Here is a 19,511-nt window from a genome sequence, read left to right as displayed (position 1 = left end):
TTCACCAATTTATTCATTCATGTTTGCAAATGCAGACGCTGCCTTTTGTTTGTGATGCTTAACATGCGCTTCAAGCCGACAGTAAACACGAAAAAAGCAAATCAACAGCACTCCTCTGGTCTTCAGCTCACAAGTGAAAACTCACAAACACACTCCAACACTCACAAATAACCAGAGAGGGAAAATGAAAGAGAGAGAAAGAGAGCGGGAGCGCTACATTTACTGAAATTAAACATTTTCTCATCAGCCTGAGGGTGCAGCAGGCCCACTAATGTATTATTCATCCCCACTTCACAAAGGAACATTAATCAATTATGAAGATATGAGGATCTTAAAGTATAGAGGAGAGACGAAGAGCGGCCCGTTCGTATTAATATGCGGCCGCAATCGTGCGCCCCCACCCCCCCCCACCCTCTTGCTCCTCAAATCAATATTTTGCAGATTAATTTGGAGCGGTTGTGGCGAGATGGCAGGATGGAAGGAAAGGGGGGGCTGTGGGGGCGGAGGAGAGGAGAGTGTCTGAGGTCTGAATTAAGGTGAAGTGTTTTGTTGGGTTTTTTTCTTTTTTCTTTTTTACAATACTCTGTAATGTACATGCATGCGTGTAAACATGTTGTCTCCTGCTGTAAGTAAAGACACTTAAACAGCTCAATTAAGAAAAGTTAATTGTACCAAATCTGACTCAAAGTTCAAAAGTTCAAACATAAATTATATTATTAATTGAGTGATTTGAGTCATGAAGGAGGGCATGATGAATGTGTGATGTTTTGACTTGGGATCATAAGTGTTTTGAGCTTACCCTGGTTTTACACATCTTAGATCTGAACCATCATTTCACACATGGGAATTAAAACATATTGAAGAATATGAATTTTTTTAGTTGCAGCTAAGTTTACACATTATTTTCCATTGTTGAGTAGTCTGGTTAGATACAATAACATCTACTTTGTACATTAATATTCTCACCTCAGAACTCAGACGAGCAGCCTTCTCAGCCCACTTTTTAACAGCTTCAGCATGGGCCTTCCTCTCCTCCTCCATCCCCCTCTTCCACTCCTCCTCCCTCTTCTCCTCCTCCTTCTCTCTCTTTTGTCGCTCGTGACTTCTCCTCTCCTCTGCTTTTTGACGCTCCTTTTCATATTGCAGTCTCCGTCCGTCATCTCTTTGCCTCCATTCCTCCTCTTTCCTCCTCAGCTCCTCCTGAAGCTCCCTCGCTCTCACACTCAGCTTGGAGAGCTACGGTCAGACAGGATAAAAAAAAAAAAGGGGAGAAATGTGCAGGCAGTCACATCTCTGCACTCTGTAAAACAAATGAGGTACCAGTCACTTAATCTGGAAACTTATCTGAAACATCAAGAGGCCCATTGCAAGGCAGCATCCTGTACGACAGGGAGGGAGGAAGGAGGCTAAAAAAGATGTTTGAATTGACTGATTGGCAGCTAGTGAGCAGCATTTATGTTTATATTATCAGCTATTTTTACATCTGCAGAATCTATTGTGCATTGGGAGAAAGGGTTACAAATTGGAATCCCAACTCATCAGTGTCAGAAAGTACTCTTGCTCAAGTATTTATACTTCTACTTTGTACCCCAGTACATTAATTTGACAGGTGTAGTTACTAGGTTTTGGTAACACTTTATAATAACGATCATAAATAAATAGTACATCTATCATTAATTAAACTTTAGTTAATAGTTATTTGACTGTAAACAACAATGACACGCTTTATATAACATTTATTAAGCATTTGTAAAGGTTTAAATACATCAGCTGCAACCTTATAATGGCTATCTAAATGATTATAGATGAACTACACAGTTTTAATTAACCATTTACAAAGTGTTTAAAATATCAGCTGCAACTAAGCAATTGCTTAATAAATGGTTTGAAAACATTTCTTTACTGATGGTTATTATAAAGTGTTACTGTTGCTTTTCAGGCCAAGATTGAACATTTTATAAAAAATTAAAACACATTTATTATGAAACCACTCGTTTTGAAACTTTTTGTCTCCTGACCTTTTGTATGAAGTCAGTGTCTTAGAGCCCCTTTTCATGTTTCAGATGTCTATGAACTTCTCACATGGTTTAATTTTAAATGTTAAAAGATTAGAGACTAGAGAAAAGTCAAACAGATTTGTGTTTCAGAACTTTGTTTTGGCTTCTATCCTCTCTAATTATTCTTCTCATGACCCCCTAACATAAATCTTATGACCCTTTAGAGGGGTCACAACCCCTTGGTTAGGAAACTCCTGGGACAAACTACTTAACTAAAAAAAAAAAAAAAAACACTGATTTGATTTGATTGCGAGCATTCTTTCTTAAAAATTCTATAGATGTCACAATAATATAGTTATTGTGAATTATTTTGTCCTCGACATTCTTGTAGTGAAAATCTGATATCACGACAGCCCTATTACACACTCCTGCATCAGTTTTAACATGTGAAGAATGTTATATATTAATAAATCAGTCATATGTGAAAATTTACTGAAGAATGAGTACTTTTACTTTTCATACTTTAAGTAGATTTTGCTGAAAATACGTCTGTACTTTTACTTAAATTGGATTTTAAATGCAGGATTGGAGTGTTTTTAAATTGTACGTCTCTGCCCACCTGAGCACATGTGTCGGCCCCCTCCTGTTGCAGCAGCTCGATGTTAGCTTGCAGTCTGGTGATGCAGATGTCTCTCTCAGCGATCTCCTTCATGTTGTCTTTCTGGATCCGCTGCAGACAAGAGAGCTCGCTCTGCAGGTGCACCAGCCGCTCACTACTCTCCAGCACCTGTGTAGCAGTCTGGGCCATGGTGGAGTTTAAATGTTAAAGATTCTTCTTAAAGGATGAAATCTTGTTGATTACTTAATCACATTTGTCATGCAATGATCTAATCTGCATTTTTCTATTAAATGTTAATAACTTATATTAAAAGAGAAGTCTGTCATCTACCATTAGTTTAATTTATGTTAGTGTTTATATTCAGTCCTGTTCAAGTACAACAGCAATCTTTGTCTTAAATTCTCATGATTTTTTTGTGGCGATGTAAGACTGTACAGAGGACACACAGAGGAATGCACAGCATATAACACGATAAAACAATAATAATGTTGCAGGATATATAAAGGGAACACTGAAAACATTGTTAGTAAATCGCGTATAATTACAGATGAAAACATTCTGCAGTGGCAAATTCAAAGGAATCAAATGTATGCGTGTATTGTTTCCATTGTTAAGGATATACAGTTGTTTTAATTGGGCCTCTTGTCTTCTGGGCTTCAAATTCTGGGAACTTATTCAGTTCATACAGAGACATGCCTATTACTAACAAATACAGATGAATTTCTGTGGCAATCATCTTCAGCATGTGTGTGTGTGTGTGTGTGTGTGTGTGTGTGTGTGTGTGTGTGTGTGTGTGTGTGTGTGTGTGTGTGTGTGTGTGTGCGTGTGTGTGTGTGCGTGTGTGTGTGTCTGTGCCAGCAGATCTATCCGCGCATCTGCACTGCAGGCATACCAGTTAAACAGAAACACACAAGCAGGATGAAAAAATATATCAACATTTGTCGAAATGTGATTAACGGAACAAGCTCCAGTTACTCTACTTGTTTCTCTAAGGCTCTGTAATCACACAAACCACTAATTAGCAGCAGTGCAAATGAGTCAACTCACAAGCAGCATAAACAAACAGTAACCAGCCAACACACACATAAACAACCAACAAGCCTGGGTTTACCACAAGCACAAATCAATGTGTGTGTGTGTGTGCGTGCGTGTGCATTTCTGCAAGCCTGTGTGTGTTTACGTGTGTCTTAACCGTAAGCCACAGAAGACAGTAAAACAGCAGTGGGTATAATTTAGTGACACCCTGTAAGGAGGTGTGGGAAGGCCGTAAAAAACTCTCCCTTTTAATCCCGGCCGGCGACGCCATGTTTGTTACCCAGGGCTCTGAGATATGCTGGTAATTCATCACACACGCCTCGGCTTCCTGTTAAACCTGGCTGCACATGGAGCGCTTCTAGCACAGCTGCCAAACCAATATCGTAAAAAAAAAAAAAAAAAAAAAAAAAAGACTTCTCCACCTCTCAGACAGGCTTCTAAACAATAACAAGCATGCTGCAAAAAAAAAAAAAAAAAAATCACCTCAACAAGTCACTTAATTGTGTAGGATTGTGGTGAAAACAGTCTGCTTGAATATTAAGATTCACTTCCCTCTTTTCCATATATTGATGACATCTTTATTGTGTGATTCTGTAGTTAATATTTTGTAAATAAGCTCAAATCAGGAAGAGTGGATCTGTTTACCTTTTGTTTTTCCTGGAGATTCTCTCTGAGCTCCATCTCCAGATCAGAGATGACCATGTCCTTGGTTTGCAGCTGGATTTTCAGGTCCGCTAACTCCGCTGCAATCTGGACCAAGGGACCAGTACTAAAGGATGAAAAGGCAGATAAGGATGAAAAGGATGAAAGATGACAAAGAGCTGTAGAAAAAAACTAGACAAGCACGTTTTTGTTGTTTCATACACATATGGAGACGTATGTGTATTGAATGTTTTAAATGTGATCTTAATTACAGAGGTGAAAGCCCAATCACCAGCATGTGATCTAAATATGGTAAATGTGTATGGACAAATAACATGAAAGATTAACGCAGCATATGGCGATGTCTTTACACTGGTATTAAAAATGGCAGAAATGTTACACATCATAAGATGAATCTTGGATGAACCTTGATGGTTAATCAACATCTTTAATTATTTATTTTAATGCTTTCTAACATAAAAGAGGAAGTAAATAAGCAATCCACCATGTGAACAACATGTGGTGTGTGTACAATTTAATATGATTCATAAAGAAAACCTAATTCAAAAGCAGCAAAGAGATGCTGAGCCTGGTGAAATTTTTGCTAGGTGACAGCAACTGGAGCTGATATGTGCGTCTGTGTATGTGTGTGCGTGTGTGTGTGTGTGTGTGTGTGTGTGTGTGTGTGTTTCCCAGCGGTGAAAATATGTTAACTCTGCCCAGACACCTTTCTGAGTCACCAGTGACAGCTGTCACACACCCAAGATGGAAGGAGAAAAAAGAAGGAAGAAAAAAACAGATCACACAGTACTGTGCAGTAGTCTTCGCAAACACACAGACACGTACGCACACACACACATGTGCATACCACATACACACAATTTCATATTTACCAGCAGCCTCATGAGATGAGTTATTCTGATGAAACTTTGCGCAGATTAAAAATGTTAAACTCACATTTGATCAAGCGTGTCTACACGTTCGCACCAAGCAGGGAAGGAAAGGCAAGATTTGACAAAAGTGACATGTGAGTGGATAGAGAGCGCTGAGAGTTAAATCTTTCACTTCAGGAGAAAAAAAAAAAAACTTTTCAGTCAAATGGAGTAAAAGCCACAGAGGAGTGTGTGAAAAAAACTGACTTTAGATTATAGTTGGCTTCTGTCTCTAGAAGAGAACGGGAGAGTGTGTGTGTGCCGCTGTGCTACTAATTCACTTTCTATTCCACTCTAACTACAATGCTCCTTTGTTGTGAATTATCACTTTTTTATCACTTTGCTGAGCATTTCACGAAGAAAATGCTTTTAAAAAAAGAATGTATAAAAACAGTGTGTACTCCCAAGTATGAACAGAAGCCCTTATATGTATAGAAATAAGGAGACAAAGGCAATCTTCCCTCAAAGATACGCACAGATTTCAACCCTCAACTTTTACAAAGGACAAAACCTGCATTATAATGTCATTTTTCTTATTATTTTGGGGCCTTTTAGATGTAGAGGAAAAGCTTGGTGTATTTATTGGCATTTTCCAAACTTATTTCCTTGTCAGTTTGGTGGAAAAACACTTAAATTATGCCAAATATGAGGACAGAGTCTTTGGAGACGAATGGTCTGAAATGGGAACAAGTTGAAAATGGAAAAGAGGATTTTGAATGAAAAGTAACTGCAGCCAATTTCATCCCTATTTGCACCTGCACAGTAGAGGTGGAGGTGGGTTTAGAGTGCTGTGTGTATGTGAGTGTACATGCATATGTGGACTACAGAAAGCGGCGAGATAAGGAACATCATTTTGTTTAGGCCAAGTATTCTCTTTAAAAACACAGAAACACACCAAGTTATTATACAGTCAATACATATTAAAAAATAGAAGAAGAAAATGTGCATAGTTAAATGTACGTAATGTTCCATTTCCTGCACTATTAATGGATGAAACTGGTTTTGATACTGCAGGCCGAATTTTATAGTTTTTTTGCTTCTTTTTGGAAAATAAACAGAGACACATTCTGACCTGCAACAAGTCATAAATGCAAATATACTCACGTCATTAAAAGTGTGCCCGTGCGCGCATTTGTGTGCACATTAGGTTGTGATTATGCGTGTAACAAATGAGGCTATGCGGTTTAGCATATTGTTACATACGATACAGTAGTTGTGCAAAACAAATGACACAATGTCGAACCAACAGATGAACAGGGAATTCCTATTTAGAGCCATAAGTGTTGTTATGATTACTGTGTGGACAGAGAGAGGCAGCAGGGTGAGTGAGTATGACTGAGGAGTGTGTGTGCGTGTGTGTGTGTGTGTGTGTGTATGTGTATCACCGTGAGTGTGTGTGATATTAAAGCAGGTTCTCAATATCTCAAGCTGTCACTCAGGCCTATTAGGCAAGGCTAACAAAATTAGTCATGAATATGCAGTAATAACATGCAAATTGCCACCCCTTCCCCCTGCCCTGTGTGTGTGTGTGCGTGCATGTCTGTGTGTGTGTGTGTGAGCGTGTAGCATGTGTGTTTGCCCTCAGGGCTATAGACATTGGCTCTGTAAACCCAATTCTTTCTACATCATTACAGCAACAAGACATAATTCATAAGACAAATATAAACATGCATGTAGCCTGGCATACACTCGCATGCACACACACACACACACGCACACAGGGCACAGGTCCCCCTGCGCTGCCCTCTTCACATGCCAGGGCTAATACACTGCAGGTTGCTGTTAACCGTTTTAATGTTAAGGAAAGACTTTTAGGGTTTCCAGTGCCACATTTTATGCTTAAACACACACACGTTTGTGCGTGTGCATACACAAGCATGCAGATCGTCTGTTGCGTCTGTGTCCCCAGGGTGATGTTTGACACAGCCTGGGTGCTGCCACAGCAATTAACCTCCCTGTTAATGAGAAGAGCTCTGTCAAGCAGCCAGATGGCACCGCCTGGCACGCTGCCACACACACACACACACACACACTCATCTGCACTGACTCGCAGACACACACTCTCACACGTAGACATGCACATATACACATTTATGCACACACAATCCTGTCTCCCCCTGCTCTACACCTAACTGTTGCTGGTTGTCAGCGCCCCTCACCCCTCCCTCTTCACTTCTCCCCTGCATTGTCTCTCCATCCTTCCCCTCCTCCCTTCCCTCCCTCCCTCCACCCTTCCCTCCCTCCATCTCTGGCAGCTGCTTATCCATGTCGCAGCACTGCAGATGTCACAACTCACCAGCTGGGAAAACAGCAGGGGAGGAGAAGAGAGGAGAAGATTTGAGAGGAGAGGAGGAGTTTGTTGCATCTCCATATTTGACAGAGAAGCAACCGACTGGATGAAGATTCATAGATTTGTGCATGATTGATTGATTGATTTAGTCATTAGTTGTGTTAAGATTTGCAACTTTTTACTACAGACTGAAGGAAATGTTTCCACAGTCGGTTTTATCATTATGAATGTTATATATACGTATCTACTCATGAGAGAGCATGTGTACTGCACATGTCCTGTGCTGCGTGTGTGTTAATGAGCCTGGCACTTGGCCGGGGCACGGCCCACTGTGTATGCCTGTCTGCATGTCCACACAGCAGCCCACCAGGCCCGCGTATTGATCAGTTAGCTTGGCCTAATAGGAGAAGAGGAGCCTGACCTGGGAAAGTCAATATGGAGAAAAAGAGACATATCCTCCTGCCGTCCTGAGAGACAAGTGGGAGAGAGAGGGAGGGAGAGAAAGAAAAGAGAGAGGAGAGAGATGGAGACGGAGATAGGAAACAATGTGCATCTACTACTGTCCTTGCGAAGAAGAAAATTGGAAAGGGAAGACTCAGGAGACTGTCAGAAAAACAGCTGGACAATAGAAAAACAAGCAAAGCCATGAGGAAAATAATAATGTAACAATAATGAACCTCCAGTCTCCTAAGCCTAAATATCTTATTACTTTTGTTAACAAAGAAAAGTTTTGAATTAGAGCAGTTACACTGAGGGATACTGCCGGAGTGTGAAATAAGTTAAGTTCCTACCTTTCCCAAATGAGAATCAGGATATTCTGTCAAAGCTTCTTTTTTTTTCCTTTTTTTTCTACCTAACTAACTTTCAGCATTTGACTGCTCTTGGCAAAGGAAAACAGCACTCAAGTTAACTCAAGTGTAAAAAACTCTGCAGGAGATTATACCAAGGGAAAATAATTAAAAAATTGGAGGGAGATGGAAAATAAAAAACTGACACCCACTCACACATCAATACATCGATAGATCAATGTGCGCGTGTGTGTGTGTGTGTTCTGTGTGCCGTTTCCCGCAGAAATATATAAATAAATCTGTAGATAAACAAAAAACCAGAGGAAATGGAAAAGTAGATAAAAGACTTAGGTTTCACCATGAACACGCACACACTTAAACACACACGCACACACCTGGCTGAGTGATGCTACCCTGGAGGGTGGCTTCAATCTGATGTGTTTAATGTTGACGCTGGTGGCAAGAAACACACACACTCACCCGCTGTTTCAACCTGCCTGTCATTTCATTTCATGAGACCTGATTTACTCATTTCATTTATTTTTTTTATTATTATATGTGCAGCCATTTAAAACGCTCAAGGTGTGATGCAAATCCCCGCGCCTCTGACAGCCAGTGCGCTGACTGAGGATCCATCACGCCCTTCAGTGCCTTTCGCAGGAATGGCAAAGAAACCCTGTACAACCATACACTCAATTGTGCCACATTGTGCCAGACCACCGATTCCTGCCTCGCTGGGTGCTTTAATTGGCTGCACTGCGGGCTGTCAAACTACTGACTGGTTATTTGAGACCATATTTGTATGTGTTCTTAGTGACAGCTTCTGAAAAAACAAACATTGACTGTAATATTATCCCTGTGTTTGTAAATCAGTGGATTTATTCAATGGAATCACATAAAGAAATTCAATGTCAACTTCTAAAAGGTAGTATCTGACAGAAATATATTACTTTATATGCCGTCAGCACAAGATATCAGTGTAAAGTTGATGTAAAGACATGATATAAAAGCGCATGGCCATTAAGTTAATGTGATTTCAGTGTTTTCAATAGTTTTCACTGACATAAACACTGTGGGCCTGATCCTTCCACAATGTATCTCACCTCTCATTGCTGCTCAAGGCCCTTACTGCACATACCAGAGCTAGGTGTTTTCAAAACTATCACCAGGTAACTTTCGCTTCAGCAAGGGATGTATATTACTAAAAGTCATTTTCATATCAAACCCCTTCCTGGTCTAGTGAGTTCAGGTGCCAAGCTACCCATGCAAAAATCTGGAACGGGTACATGCAGTATGTATGAGCATAAAGATTTAGACTCAGAAAATGCGTCTTCATTAGTTTTGTCAAAATGTGTGAAACTTACAATAAAAAATGTGTCTTTTCCAGAAAGGTCTTAAGTAAAGACAGAACAAGTCTTAGGGGCCTTCGAGCGCTGCATGGTGGGAAATATCATATAGGGATTTGCATATCGCCGTGGGGACAGTGGTGTTGCAGTGACTCCCTGAGGAGCTCAATCTCCCTGAGGAGAGACAGAGTCCCCGAGGCCAACTCTGTTACCTTTCTCTACACTGGGGTACCTGTGTATGTGTGTGAGTGGTCGGTTCATGAAGTTATTATACAGAAGTTATTAGAGGAGTAAACTTTCACTGCTATGTTGATGAGGAGGGACGCTGAGTAATTGATAGTGATTAGGAGTCAGCCAAAGATTGACAACAATAGGCCACAGTTACTGACTGTATATGGGTGGCAATATATTTTACATGTTAGACACTGGTTACGACAATCGATCGATGATGGAAAAATAGAGAAGAAATCTGACACATTTCAAGTGAAGTACTGTGTAATATAGTGTACTAGCTATAAGCAAGTTAGTCAGAGTTGGGCGTGGTGAGGAGTCTATAGAATGATGCAATTGTAAATGGTGGGCACCATGTTTTGTGATTTTGACTGGTGAGTATATGAGTCATTGTGTTCGGCATGATGACATTTAATGTCCCTGACAACTTCCACAATCTCATTTAGCTACTTGTTATTAACCACCATTTCTAAGACACACGAGTGCTTTATAATTCAATTTACAGAGACATTTAGTGATGTTTTTTATGTCGTAGAATAAAACGACGTTGAGATGAGGGAAGTGCAGAAATGCTAACCGATTTCCAGGTTTTAGGACTCATTACTACACCACTTTATTGCAGGCGTGAACTAACGGGCTGTCCCCTTGTAATGAGATCATCAAAGACACATGTTAATGTCAGGGATAACCAGCCTCATAGCTATAATGCAGCGCAGTGAGTATAGAGATGTCTCATAAAGAGTTAAGTTAAAAGTAGAAAATCGTTTACTTTTCAGGGCGGTATATTGTGGGAAGACACCACAGCAGTAATGGCGACCTGATACTTCTGGCACTTCGCCGAATTTACGTATACATACCTGTGAGTTCCAGGTCCAACAAGCTCATCCAGCATCAAAGTCTTCAGATCAACCTCAGGCACCTGGGAGAGATAAAAAAGTCAGATTATTGATCACTTATTGTTATTATTGATTATTAATTTGTTATTGACATGACACCACCATGTGATACATTACAAAATGATATGGCCTTTGAATGGAAAAAACAATACTGTACTTGCTTTTCAGATGCAGAACTGACTGTGACATATTTAAAGGGAGTTACATTTTCTACCAATACAATTTTGACTTCTATTTATTAATTAGACACTGCTCAATAAAGGAAAATCATTTTGTAGGAAGTGATTTCCTCAAATGCTGTAAACTGTGATGAAGTTTGACAGTCCACTGGAACAGAGGTGTTAAGTGAGTGATCACAGTGACTGATCGCTTGGAATTTGCAGCTTGAGGACCATGGCGAAACGACGACAGTGTCATTGAAAAAAAGGACAAGAAATTAAAAAAAGAACTGTGTGCGCCTGTAAAAAAAACTGATAAAAGAAAATGTTTCTGATCTCTGTTTTGCTCATTTTCCAAACAGGGCCAACTGGACTAAATCTAATCAAAAAGCTGACAACAGATGATCAAAGATGAAGTTCGAAATGTGATTACTCCAATAACTCAATAATTTGGGTTTAAAAATAATATACAGTATGTGACGCAGTAGCAGCACAGGAAGGACAATGAGATGAAGACTGCATGAACAAACACACACTATTCCTTGTCATATAAAGCTCCTTGGGCTCAAATAACCCTTGCCATTACCATGTCTGCCTGTCTCTTTTTTCTGACTGAACATTTGTCTGAGGAGGAGGATGTTTGTGAGGTCAATTCACTCTGTATCTGTATAAAAAAAGGACATAAAGAAAAACACAAATGAACCTAGCTCATGAGATAGCTACGGTGGCCAAGCTTTTACATTCCAGGACTATTAAAAAGAGAGAATAAACACATGGGCACAAAAGAAAAGAGGGGTGGACAAGGAGTTCAAAGAAAAAGAGGGAAATGCAAGTACAGAGAGAGATAAAGAGTCAGACTTACAGAGAGAGGGGGAGAAACGGGGGGAGAGAAAAAGAGAGAGAACCGGCAGTACTGGTGAAATATCGGCCACTCTATCGCTGTGGTGACAGGGGTCACTCCGGGAAAAGGAAATCAATGCTGACAGCAGTGACTCACAGGTCAACACATAGCCCTGTGTGTGAGTGTATGTGTGTAAGTATGGACTTGTGTGCGCTTTAATTATGCATACGCTTGCATTAAGTATGTGGGCAACTGTTCGTTTGTGTGAATGCAGGATGCAGGGCTGTGAAATAAAAAACAAAATATACACAAAAAAAAAATGTAATTGCCATTACATGCTATTTTGATAATCAGTCTTTTTTTAAAAAAACAAAAAATGTTGCACACTTTATTTAAGGATTTGCTGCTTTTCCTTGTAATTTAGATGTCACTTTGGGCTCCCTGGAAATTTTGATTAACATTTTTTCAAAATGTTTTGACATTATCTAAACTAAATGATTGATCATGAGAATAATCGGCAGATTAAAACCGAATAAGTGAATAAGTGAGAAATAGTTATATATTTTAACAGTAACAGTGGCGGTAACCCATGTTTCTCCTCCCCTTGCTCATGCAGTAAAAGAGAAAAGAAAGTTTCTGGTAACCCTGATGACTTTATCTAATCGGGACAGAGAGCTTCATAAAGACGCTTGTGACACACAGACAGCAGGAGCCTCCTGTTTGCTGCTATGTCTGGCAATTACCACTGCGCTTTCATGCGGCGTCGAGAGAGGAGGGAGGGCATTGCTAACTGCAAAGCGGACAGGAAGTTTGCTAAAACGACATCAACGCTTACAGCAGCTTTAATTGATAATCAAAAATAATAGTTGCAGCTCTAATAGAAAAATTACATTCAATCAGCTATCTGTGAGGTTAATTTTTGATGCAGGCCGCCTGGCTACTACTACCTCTACCTCATTCTTGACTCCACTATATAATCTTATCCAAGAACTTGAAGAAAGAAAGAAAGTCAGTTAATTTGTATTTTGACACCTTATGAATTGAACAAAAAAAAGTGTTTTGTCATGTGTTAGAGTGCGAATTAAATCTATTCAACCATCTTTTCTTTTCTATAGCGTAAAGTATGCTTAGTAAAATCTCTTGTTAATCAAAATAAAGTGGGCTTGGTGGTGTGTCTCTAAAAGAACATACATAAAGACACACATGATTTTCTCCCCCAGTCACTTAACATTCATATTCCAATGCAGCTGCAATGTGACAATGAGGAGACCTGGCACACGTAGAGGTCAGCAGCTAATATAGGTAGGCTATGAGTTTGGATGCGTCAATATCTGTGTGTATGTGTGTGTGTGTGTGTATGCATGCCTTATATACCCTTGGGTTAGCAGGAGTTACGACCTGCTTACATTATTAAGGTGAGTAGTAGGCTGCGTTATGTATGCCTAAACAGCCAGTCCATTCATTACAGATGCAATCCCCTAAGTACATGAATAAGCACACGGCCTACTCTCTCTCTCTCTCTGCCTCTCTGAACTGTAAAGGAGACAAAATATTGGTGTGATGCAGAGCGCTTTAGATAAATCAGAAACAGGAGCAAATTAATAATAAGGAATAAAACAACATTAGCTGATTAAGTATGTATGGCAGAGTGGCGGGTGTAATTTACAGGCAGCTGGGGGTGGGTGTCCGGAATAAGGTCTCATTACGGATCACAGTGTGTGTGCATGTGTGTGTGTGTGTGTCCATCCCGTTAGTAATCCGTCACCAGTGGTCTCAGCTTTATGAAAAGGCCTGCAATCTATGATAATGAGCCCTGTGAAGGTTATGACCACGGTAAACTCATTTGTTAGAGGGAGGGCTCACGTGTATGTGTGTGTGTGTGTGTGTGTGTTTATGTGCATTATACCATTTAAGAGTGGTGAGGAAATATACTATTTAAGTAATGGTCAAAAATCAGCAGAGTGCTAGAGAGAAAGAAGTAAAACAGGGCGAAAAAAGAGAGCGCATTACACAGATGTTGCATCACATCACTTCGTTTTCTCACTCAGCTTTAAGACAAACAGAACAGGCATATGCAATACATTCTTATAGAGGGTGTTCTGTCTATAACAAGCAGTACCGATACTTCCAAAGTGATCACATCTCAGTCTCCGGGAGAGGAGGCAAGGATGTGGAGGATAGTTAAACAAAGCCTTTCACTATGGGTCTTCACTGGAGAAAAGACAGCGGCAGATGCACTGTATTAGTAGCAGTACTTGTAGTGATAGTGGGACTGGTGGGATTAAAAGTAGAAATGTTAGCAGTACCTTAACTGTGAGAAAAAAAGAAACAAAACTTATTAAATCATTCACAGATTCCATTCACTTTCTTCATCCTTTCCCCTGCATTTCTACTCTTTTGTTTCCAGCCTCCAACCTCCTCACATTCTCTTGTCTCCTCCTTTCTCATCCACTTGCCCCTCACCCATGCCTCCTCCATATCTCTTCCCCGTTCTTTTATTTCCTCTTCCCCACCTCACTTTCGCTTTTGTCGTTTCTGTTCTATCTGAAAATAGCCATCCATTTACGCAATCATTCCATTTTTCCACTCCCCATCCATTCCTTGTCTGGAGCTGGGGGGGGGGGGGGGGGGATAATGCGACTCCAGTGATGTTGACTGGAAGGAACACGCCAGTGTCTTGTTCTACTATGTCAGAGTGCACATGTTTAGAGTGAGTGTGTACTAAAAATGTGGGCTTTAATTTTGTCCAGAGTGAGCTTGATGCAAGTGTAAAGTGATGCAACTATGACGATAGCCTACAAGAAAAACACACACATCCCTGCCTTATATTCAGGGCATTTTTCTGCGACATATAGATACTGTATGGATTCGAAATGCACTCGATGAACCTAAATAACAGTATACAGTATTTACCCACACAAGGTTATTCCATTTTTCATTCTACATTCTGACAGTTTCTTGCAACATCTTCTGAAAATACATTTGTCCTATCTGTGCATTCTGCAGAGCACGAGTCGTATTTACAACAGTGATGCAAGTCTTGATTGTAAAGGGACTCAAGTGGTCGAAAGTCATCATGTTTCAAATTCTACTGGCAGCAGCTTTAAGATATAAAATGTCCTACCACGCCAGTTCATTGCAGAATGATTGGGAGAATAAATATACTGTATATAAATCGTACTTATAGTGAGGAGGTAACAAACTCATGATTGCAGATATCTGCCTCCTTTATAGATTATGCAAAACATTGGCACAACATTTTTTATGAACCTGTCCATTGGAAGATGAGGGATTTTCACACTCAGCAAATACAGTGCTTTTATTTTGGTACACAGCGAGCAGGTCCAACCAGAACAGGACAGTGAAAAGACAGACCAAGTGGTTTTGGTGAGTTTTATGTTGTTTCTGTCAAATTTGTTGTGTTTTACAATGACTGAACAAGGCAATTAAGCTTGACTAAAGGCCTTTGCACACCATGTCTGTTTTGTTTTTTTCAAATCAGTCATCAGATAAAAAAACTTTACACACAGAAACCTGAGAAAACTCAGTCCAATGCGTTTATTTTTCTACTCACCACACATTTTACTGACTGATTCAAAACTATGTTGTACCACATCACATTCAGACACAGTAGGTGCTTTTAATGTGTGTGTCCTTAAGTATAAATGTTCTGTCCACCAAACTTCTGTGTTAAATGAAAGGTAAATAAAACAATTACCATACAGGTTAGAGAGCCACAGTCCTCCCGGTGTATCAGACGGACTAGTTACAGTCCCATCCTGTGGCTGATATATTAACAAAGGTTTACAAGGGCAGAGCACTACATATGTAAGTTTGGCCTTATGGCTGACCTTACAATGCACTTAGTATCCTGTACAGGGAGTAATGCTGCAGCCACTCCTACAAGCCATTTATTCCAGCTAACGACCGTCAAGCACTCATAAATCAGCATTAGGAACCTCTTTCGCCCTCTCTCTCTCTCGTTTAGCGTCCCCTCTCTTTGGCTCCCTCCTTCCCCCTGATATTTTCTGTCTCTTTCTCTTGTGCTTTCTTGTCTTTGCTCTTGTCCACTCATTTTTACATTTTTCCTCTTAGTTTTAACTATCTTTAAACGTGCAACTGCCATCATCCCACTTACTTCCCCTTTGTCCATTTCTACATACCAATCTCACCCCATTTTTGTCCATCTTGTTCCATCTTTACAAATAACTGCTTCCTTGTCTTCTGTCTCTTTTTCTTGCTTTTCTTCCCCTTGCACCTCGCCTTTTTCCACCCTTCCTGTTGTTTATGTATTGTTCCTCTTATCTCCTGCCATCCATCCTCCTCTCCCTCCCTCTCTTCTCTGGAAATTCCTTCCCCTGCAGATAGAGACGGCATCCCTGAAATGTCTAACCCTAGTATTGGCACCTCTATTGATTTTAATTAAGCTAATTAGTTCATTATTTGAAGGATCAAACGGGGGCATTCATTACTGCATGGAAAGAGACTGGTGGTTGGGGGGGTCTTGGGAGGGTGGGGGCAGTGAAGTTAATATGGTAATGAAGACGATCAATTATCACTCACAGCAAAGTCATTAACAACAGCATTAGCATAGTCAACCATCGCAACCCCCTGACCTCCCCTGCTCTGTCCTTCTCACTCTCACTCCCGCTTTCCCTACAAGCAGCTTCTACACACACAAATGTATATGTGTGTGTGTGTGAGAGAGAGATGGGGGAGCGAGAGGGGGGGTGATAAAGGTCACACAGTTCAGAGACTGTTTTTATTGCAGACCTGAATTGAGTTTCCACCTTCTCTCATCGACTTGGGCTTAGCACTCTCTACTACACAGGGTCAGCCAGGTTTGGAGCAACCGCTGCAAAAGCATAAATGCTATAAAGGCTAGCCAGTCTAATTCTGTTCCTAATCAGTTCTAGCAATTACAATACACCAATAATGCTTTTAGGATCAATCTTAACAGAATTCCTGGAAAGATAGATGTGACGTGGAAACACATTAAAGCTTATCTCAAAGGTGTAACTTTGAAGATATAGCCACCAAACTTATAGGGGGGAACAAGTGTTAACTGCTGCTCTCTATAATCTTTGCTGTAGTGACTAGCAGCTGTTAGCAAGTTTGCTCAGTTAGTGTGATCTCAGATCACCGGGGGAAGTCACCATGGGCTGAGAAGCCTTCGGGCGAATATGGCAGGACAACGGACTGGGCACTGCCTCTGAGACCTGTGAAGCCAGATGATACAGTACAGAGGTGATTTACAGTAGGCTTGGGCGATATCCAAACTTTTATATCACGATATTTTCTCACCCAAATACCACAATAGAGGTTATTATCAATATTGTGAAGGACTGAGAGGTTGATATGTTGTTCACTTCTCTACTTAGCCGACAATATTATGTGCAGCTAGTCTTTCACTGGTTCCCTTCCCTCTAAACTCCAGAGGGCCAGCAAGGTGAGAAATAACAGTTATATATTAAAATCAAGATTATGATGGCAAATATTGCGATATTTGATAATAGCTAATATCGAGCCAAGCCTATATAGCAGCCTCGAGGAAAGACACAATAGGCAGGGACAAGAGAACAGGAGAGGCATGAAGCGGCAGAGAAGCGAGAGAGTCGGGCATTGGAGACCCCGAATAGTTTCAGATTTCACTTAGTAAAATTGGTAACTTATTTGAACTAAACCAGTGTTGGCGATTTTGGAAAGGGTTAGGGTTTTGAGTTCAGATGGTGTAAAATATTTCTTTTCTAAAGAAAAATGAGCGTGTGAAACATAGAGAACTCTCCGTTTGCATATTCCCAGCTGAAACTATTGGCTATTGCCTCTTAAGGTACAAAGTCGTACTGTGGGACAAGACGGGCCAGGGCTAGCCGGTTAGATGTTAACTTCTATAGACATCCAACACAATACATAAACGTCTTTAGCATGACATCAGTACTGCTTTGTTTTCACATTCTATTGATAATGTTCATTTTTTAAAACACTTTAAACAAAAATTCTGGCCATATCCTACATATTGCCTCTTTAATGCCACAGATCACAGTATGTGTGGTTGAGAATCTGCATGAATTTAAAAGGTGAGGTCATTCTAAGAAGAGGTCTGTTTTATTTCCAACAGTTCCTCTTTTGGAGATCAAGACGTTTTCATCCAACAGCTGAGCAGAGTTTTTCTTTTATGTACTGTTTTGAACTCGGTGAAGCTAAATGGGTCTGCTGAGTGCTGCTATGGAGGGTGCTCCACATGACAGGAAAAATGATGTTCTCATTAGCATGGATTAAGTCATGAGACCAATTTTGTCTTTTGGTTCCTGAGCCTTCAGATTTTAATAGCCCCTGTTCTGTCGTTTATGGGGAATGTCATAAATAGTCACTTTATAAATCACACACAAAAAAATTGGAGACTCTCATCACAGCTGGAGATGTTCCCGGCATTCAGTTAGCAAATTTGTAGCCGACACTTGTTATAACCTATTTGTTTCTTCTCCGATACAAATAAGACAAAAGAAATTGGGTCTCCTTTGTTAACCCTCTATTTTATAAACAAAGCAAGCTAATAAGCGTAGCAAATGGAATGCTTCCAATTGAAGCCGCAGCACAACAGAATACCACACATCTCCAGTGCAGACACGGAGTCTCAAAAATGTGTTTACTAACATGTGGGTGTTTGGACTATGCCTGGTATGGTAATAATTTGAGAATTGCTTGGGAATGGTGGAATGGCAGGATGAGTGGATCAAAGAGAGGACCAGTGATCCCAAATGATCCCTACTGATCTGTTCTGATCTACACTGATCCCCCTCAGGCCTTCACAGTCCCCCATACTGCCCTGCAGGCCAGGGGCTAAACTCTGGGAATTAAAAATCTACCCAACAGACAACGGCACACACACACACACACACACACACACAATGTACACACACACACAAAAAAACTGTGCAAAATTGCAAATGCGTACTGAAGGACGAAAAAACATCATACTTGAACAGAGACACAAAGAACCAATAAATAACAGAACAGAAAGAAAAAAACTTGTCCAGTATGCTGGATGAATTCTATAACAGAGTCTGACCTTAGATCTATCTTCTAAGAGAACAGATCACACACTCTTTGCTCCAGGGCTGTCCTCTGTTGATTCAAGTCTTGAAGAAGTAATTGAGAGAAACTAAATTATGAGAGCCAACTGACTGGCTGACAACGTGGAAAACATATAAAATTATATAAAATCCATGAAATCTATTTATGTGTTCACTTCCCTTTTCAAAGAATAAAGTTGATTGTTATTGAGGGAGGGGCAGGGGTTCCAGATATCTAATTATGGATTAAAGAAATTTGGATTTGTGACCTTTTGATACGATTTTGACAAATGCAAGAATTTATACCAGGGAACATGGATTTTTTTAAGCAAATTCTTTCAATAATTGTTGAGAACTCTTGGAGAGACTCTAGACAAACTGTAGCTCTATACAAAAGAGTTCAACTAACCATGTTGAAAATTTAGGCTGAGCTTCCACTCCAATTCTCCTTTAAACCCAAAGTTTGTAACCATCTGGCCAGCAAAAGTGTCTTCAAGCAAGACACTGAATCCCTGCCAGCTGCAAAAGCTGCTCTGTAGCTGCCCTTCTGCCTTTGACCTGCCTGGAATAGCACAAGTGGAAAAAACATTTCTACAGAGATCAGTAAAGTTCCAGTTTTATTGCATTATATGATTATTAATCCCTAAGCTGCCAAAATGACTG

At 40.3% G+C, this 19,511-nt stretch overlaps 1 protein-coding gene across 1 annotated transcript in view; it reads right to left on the bottom strand.

Annotated features, from left to right (window-relative positions):
- Positions 1 to 19,511, bottom strand: part of LOC141014320 (uncharacterized) — a 97,699-nt gene that overhangs the window by 71,306 nt on the left and 6,882 nt on the right. The window contains exons 3-7 of the mRNA XM_073488059.1: positions 10,738 to 10,799; positions 4,297 to 4,420; positions 2,617 to 2,766; positions 1,172 to 1,236; positions 967 to 1,072 (exon numbers count right to left, since the gene is read on the bottom strand). Of these exons, the coding sequence (XP_073344160.1) occupies positions 967 to 1,072; positions 1,172 to 1,236; positions 2,617 to 2,766; positions 4,297 to 4,420; positions 10,738 to 10,799 (507 nt within the window). The remainder of the gene's footprint in view (positions 1 to 966; positions 1,073 to 1,171; positions 1,237 to 2,616; positions 2,767 to 4,296; positions 4,421 to 10,737; positions 10,800 to 19,511) is intronic.

The sequence above is a fragment of the Pagrus major genome, chromosome 19, assembly GCF_040436345.1.
Source record: "Pagrus major chromosome 19, Pma_NU_1.0".
NCBI classification, from domain to species: domain Eukaryota; kingdom Metazoa; phylum Chordata; class Actinopteri; order Spariformes; family Sparidae; genus Pagrus; species Pagrus major.
This window is presented reverse-complemented; position numbering and strand designations above follow the sequence as displayed.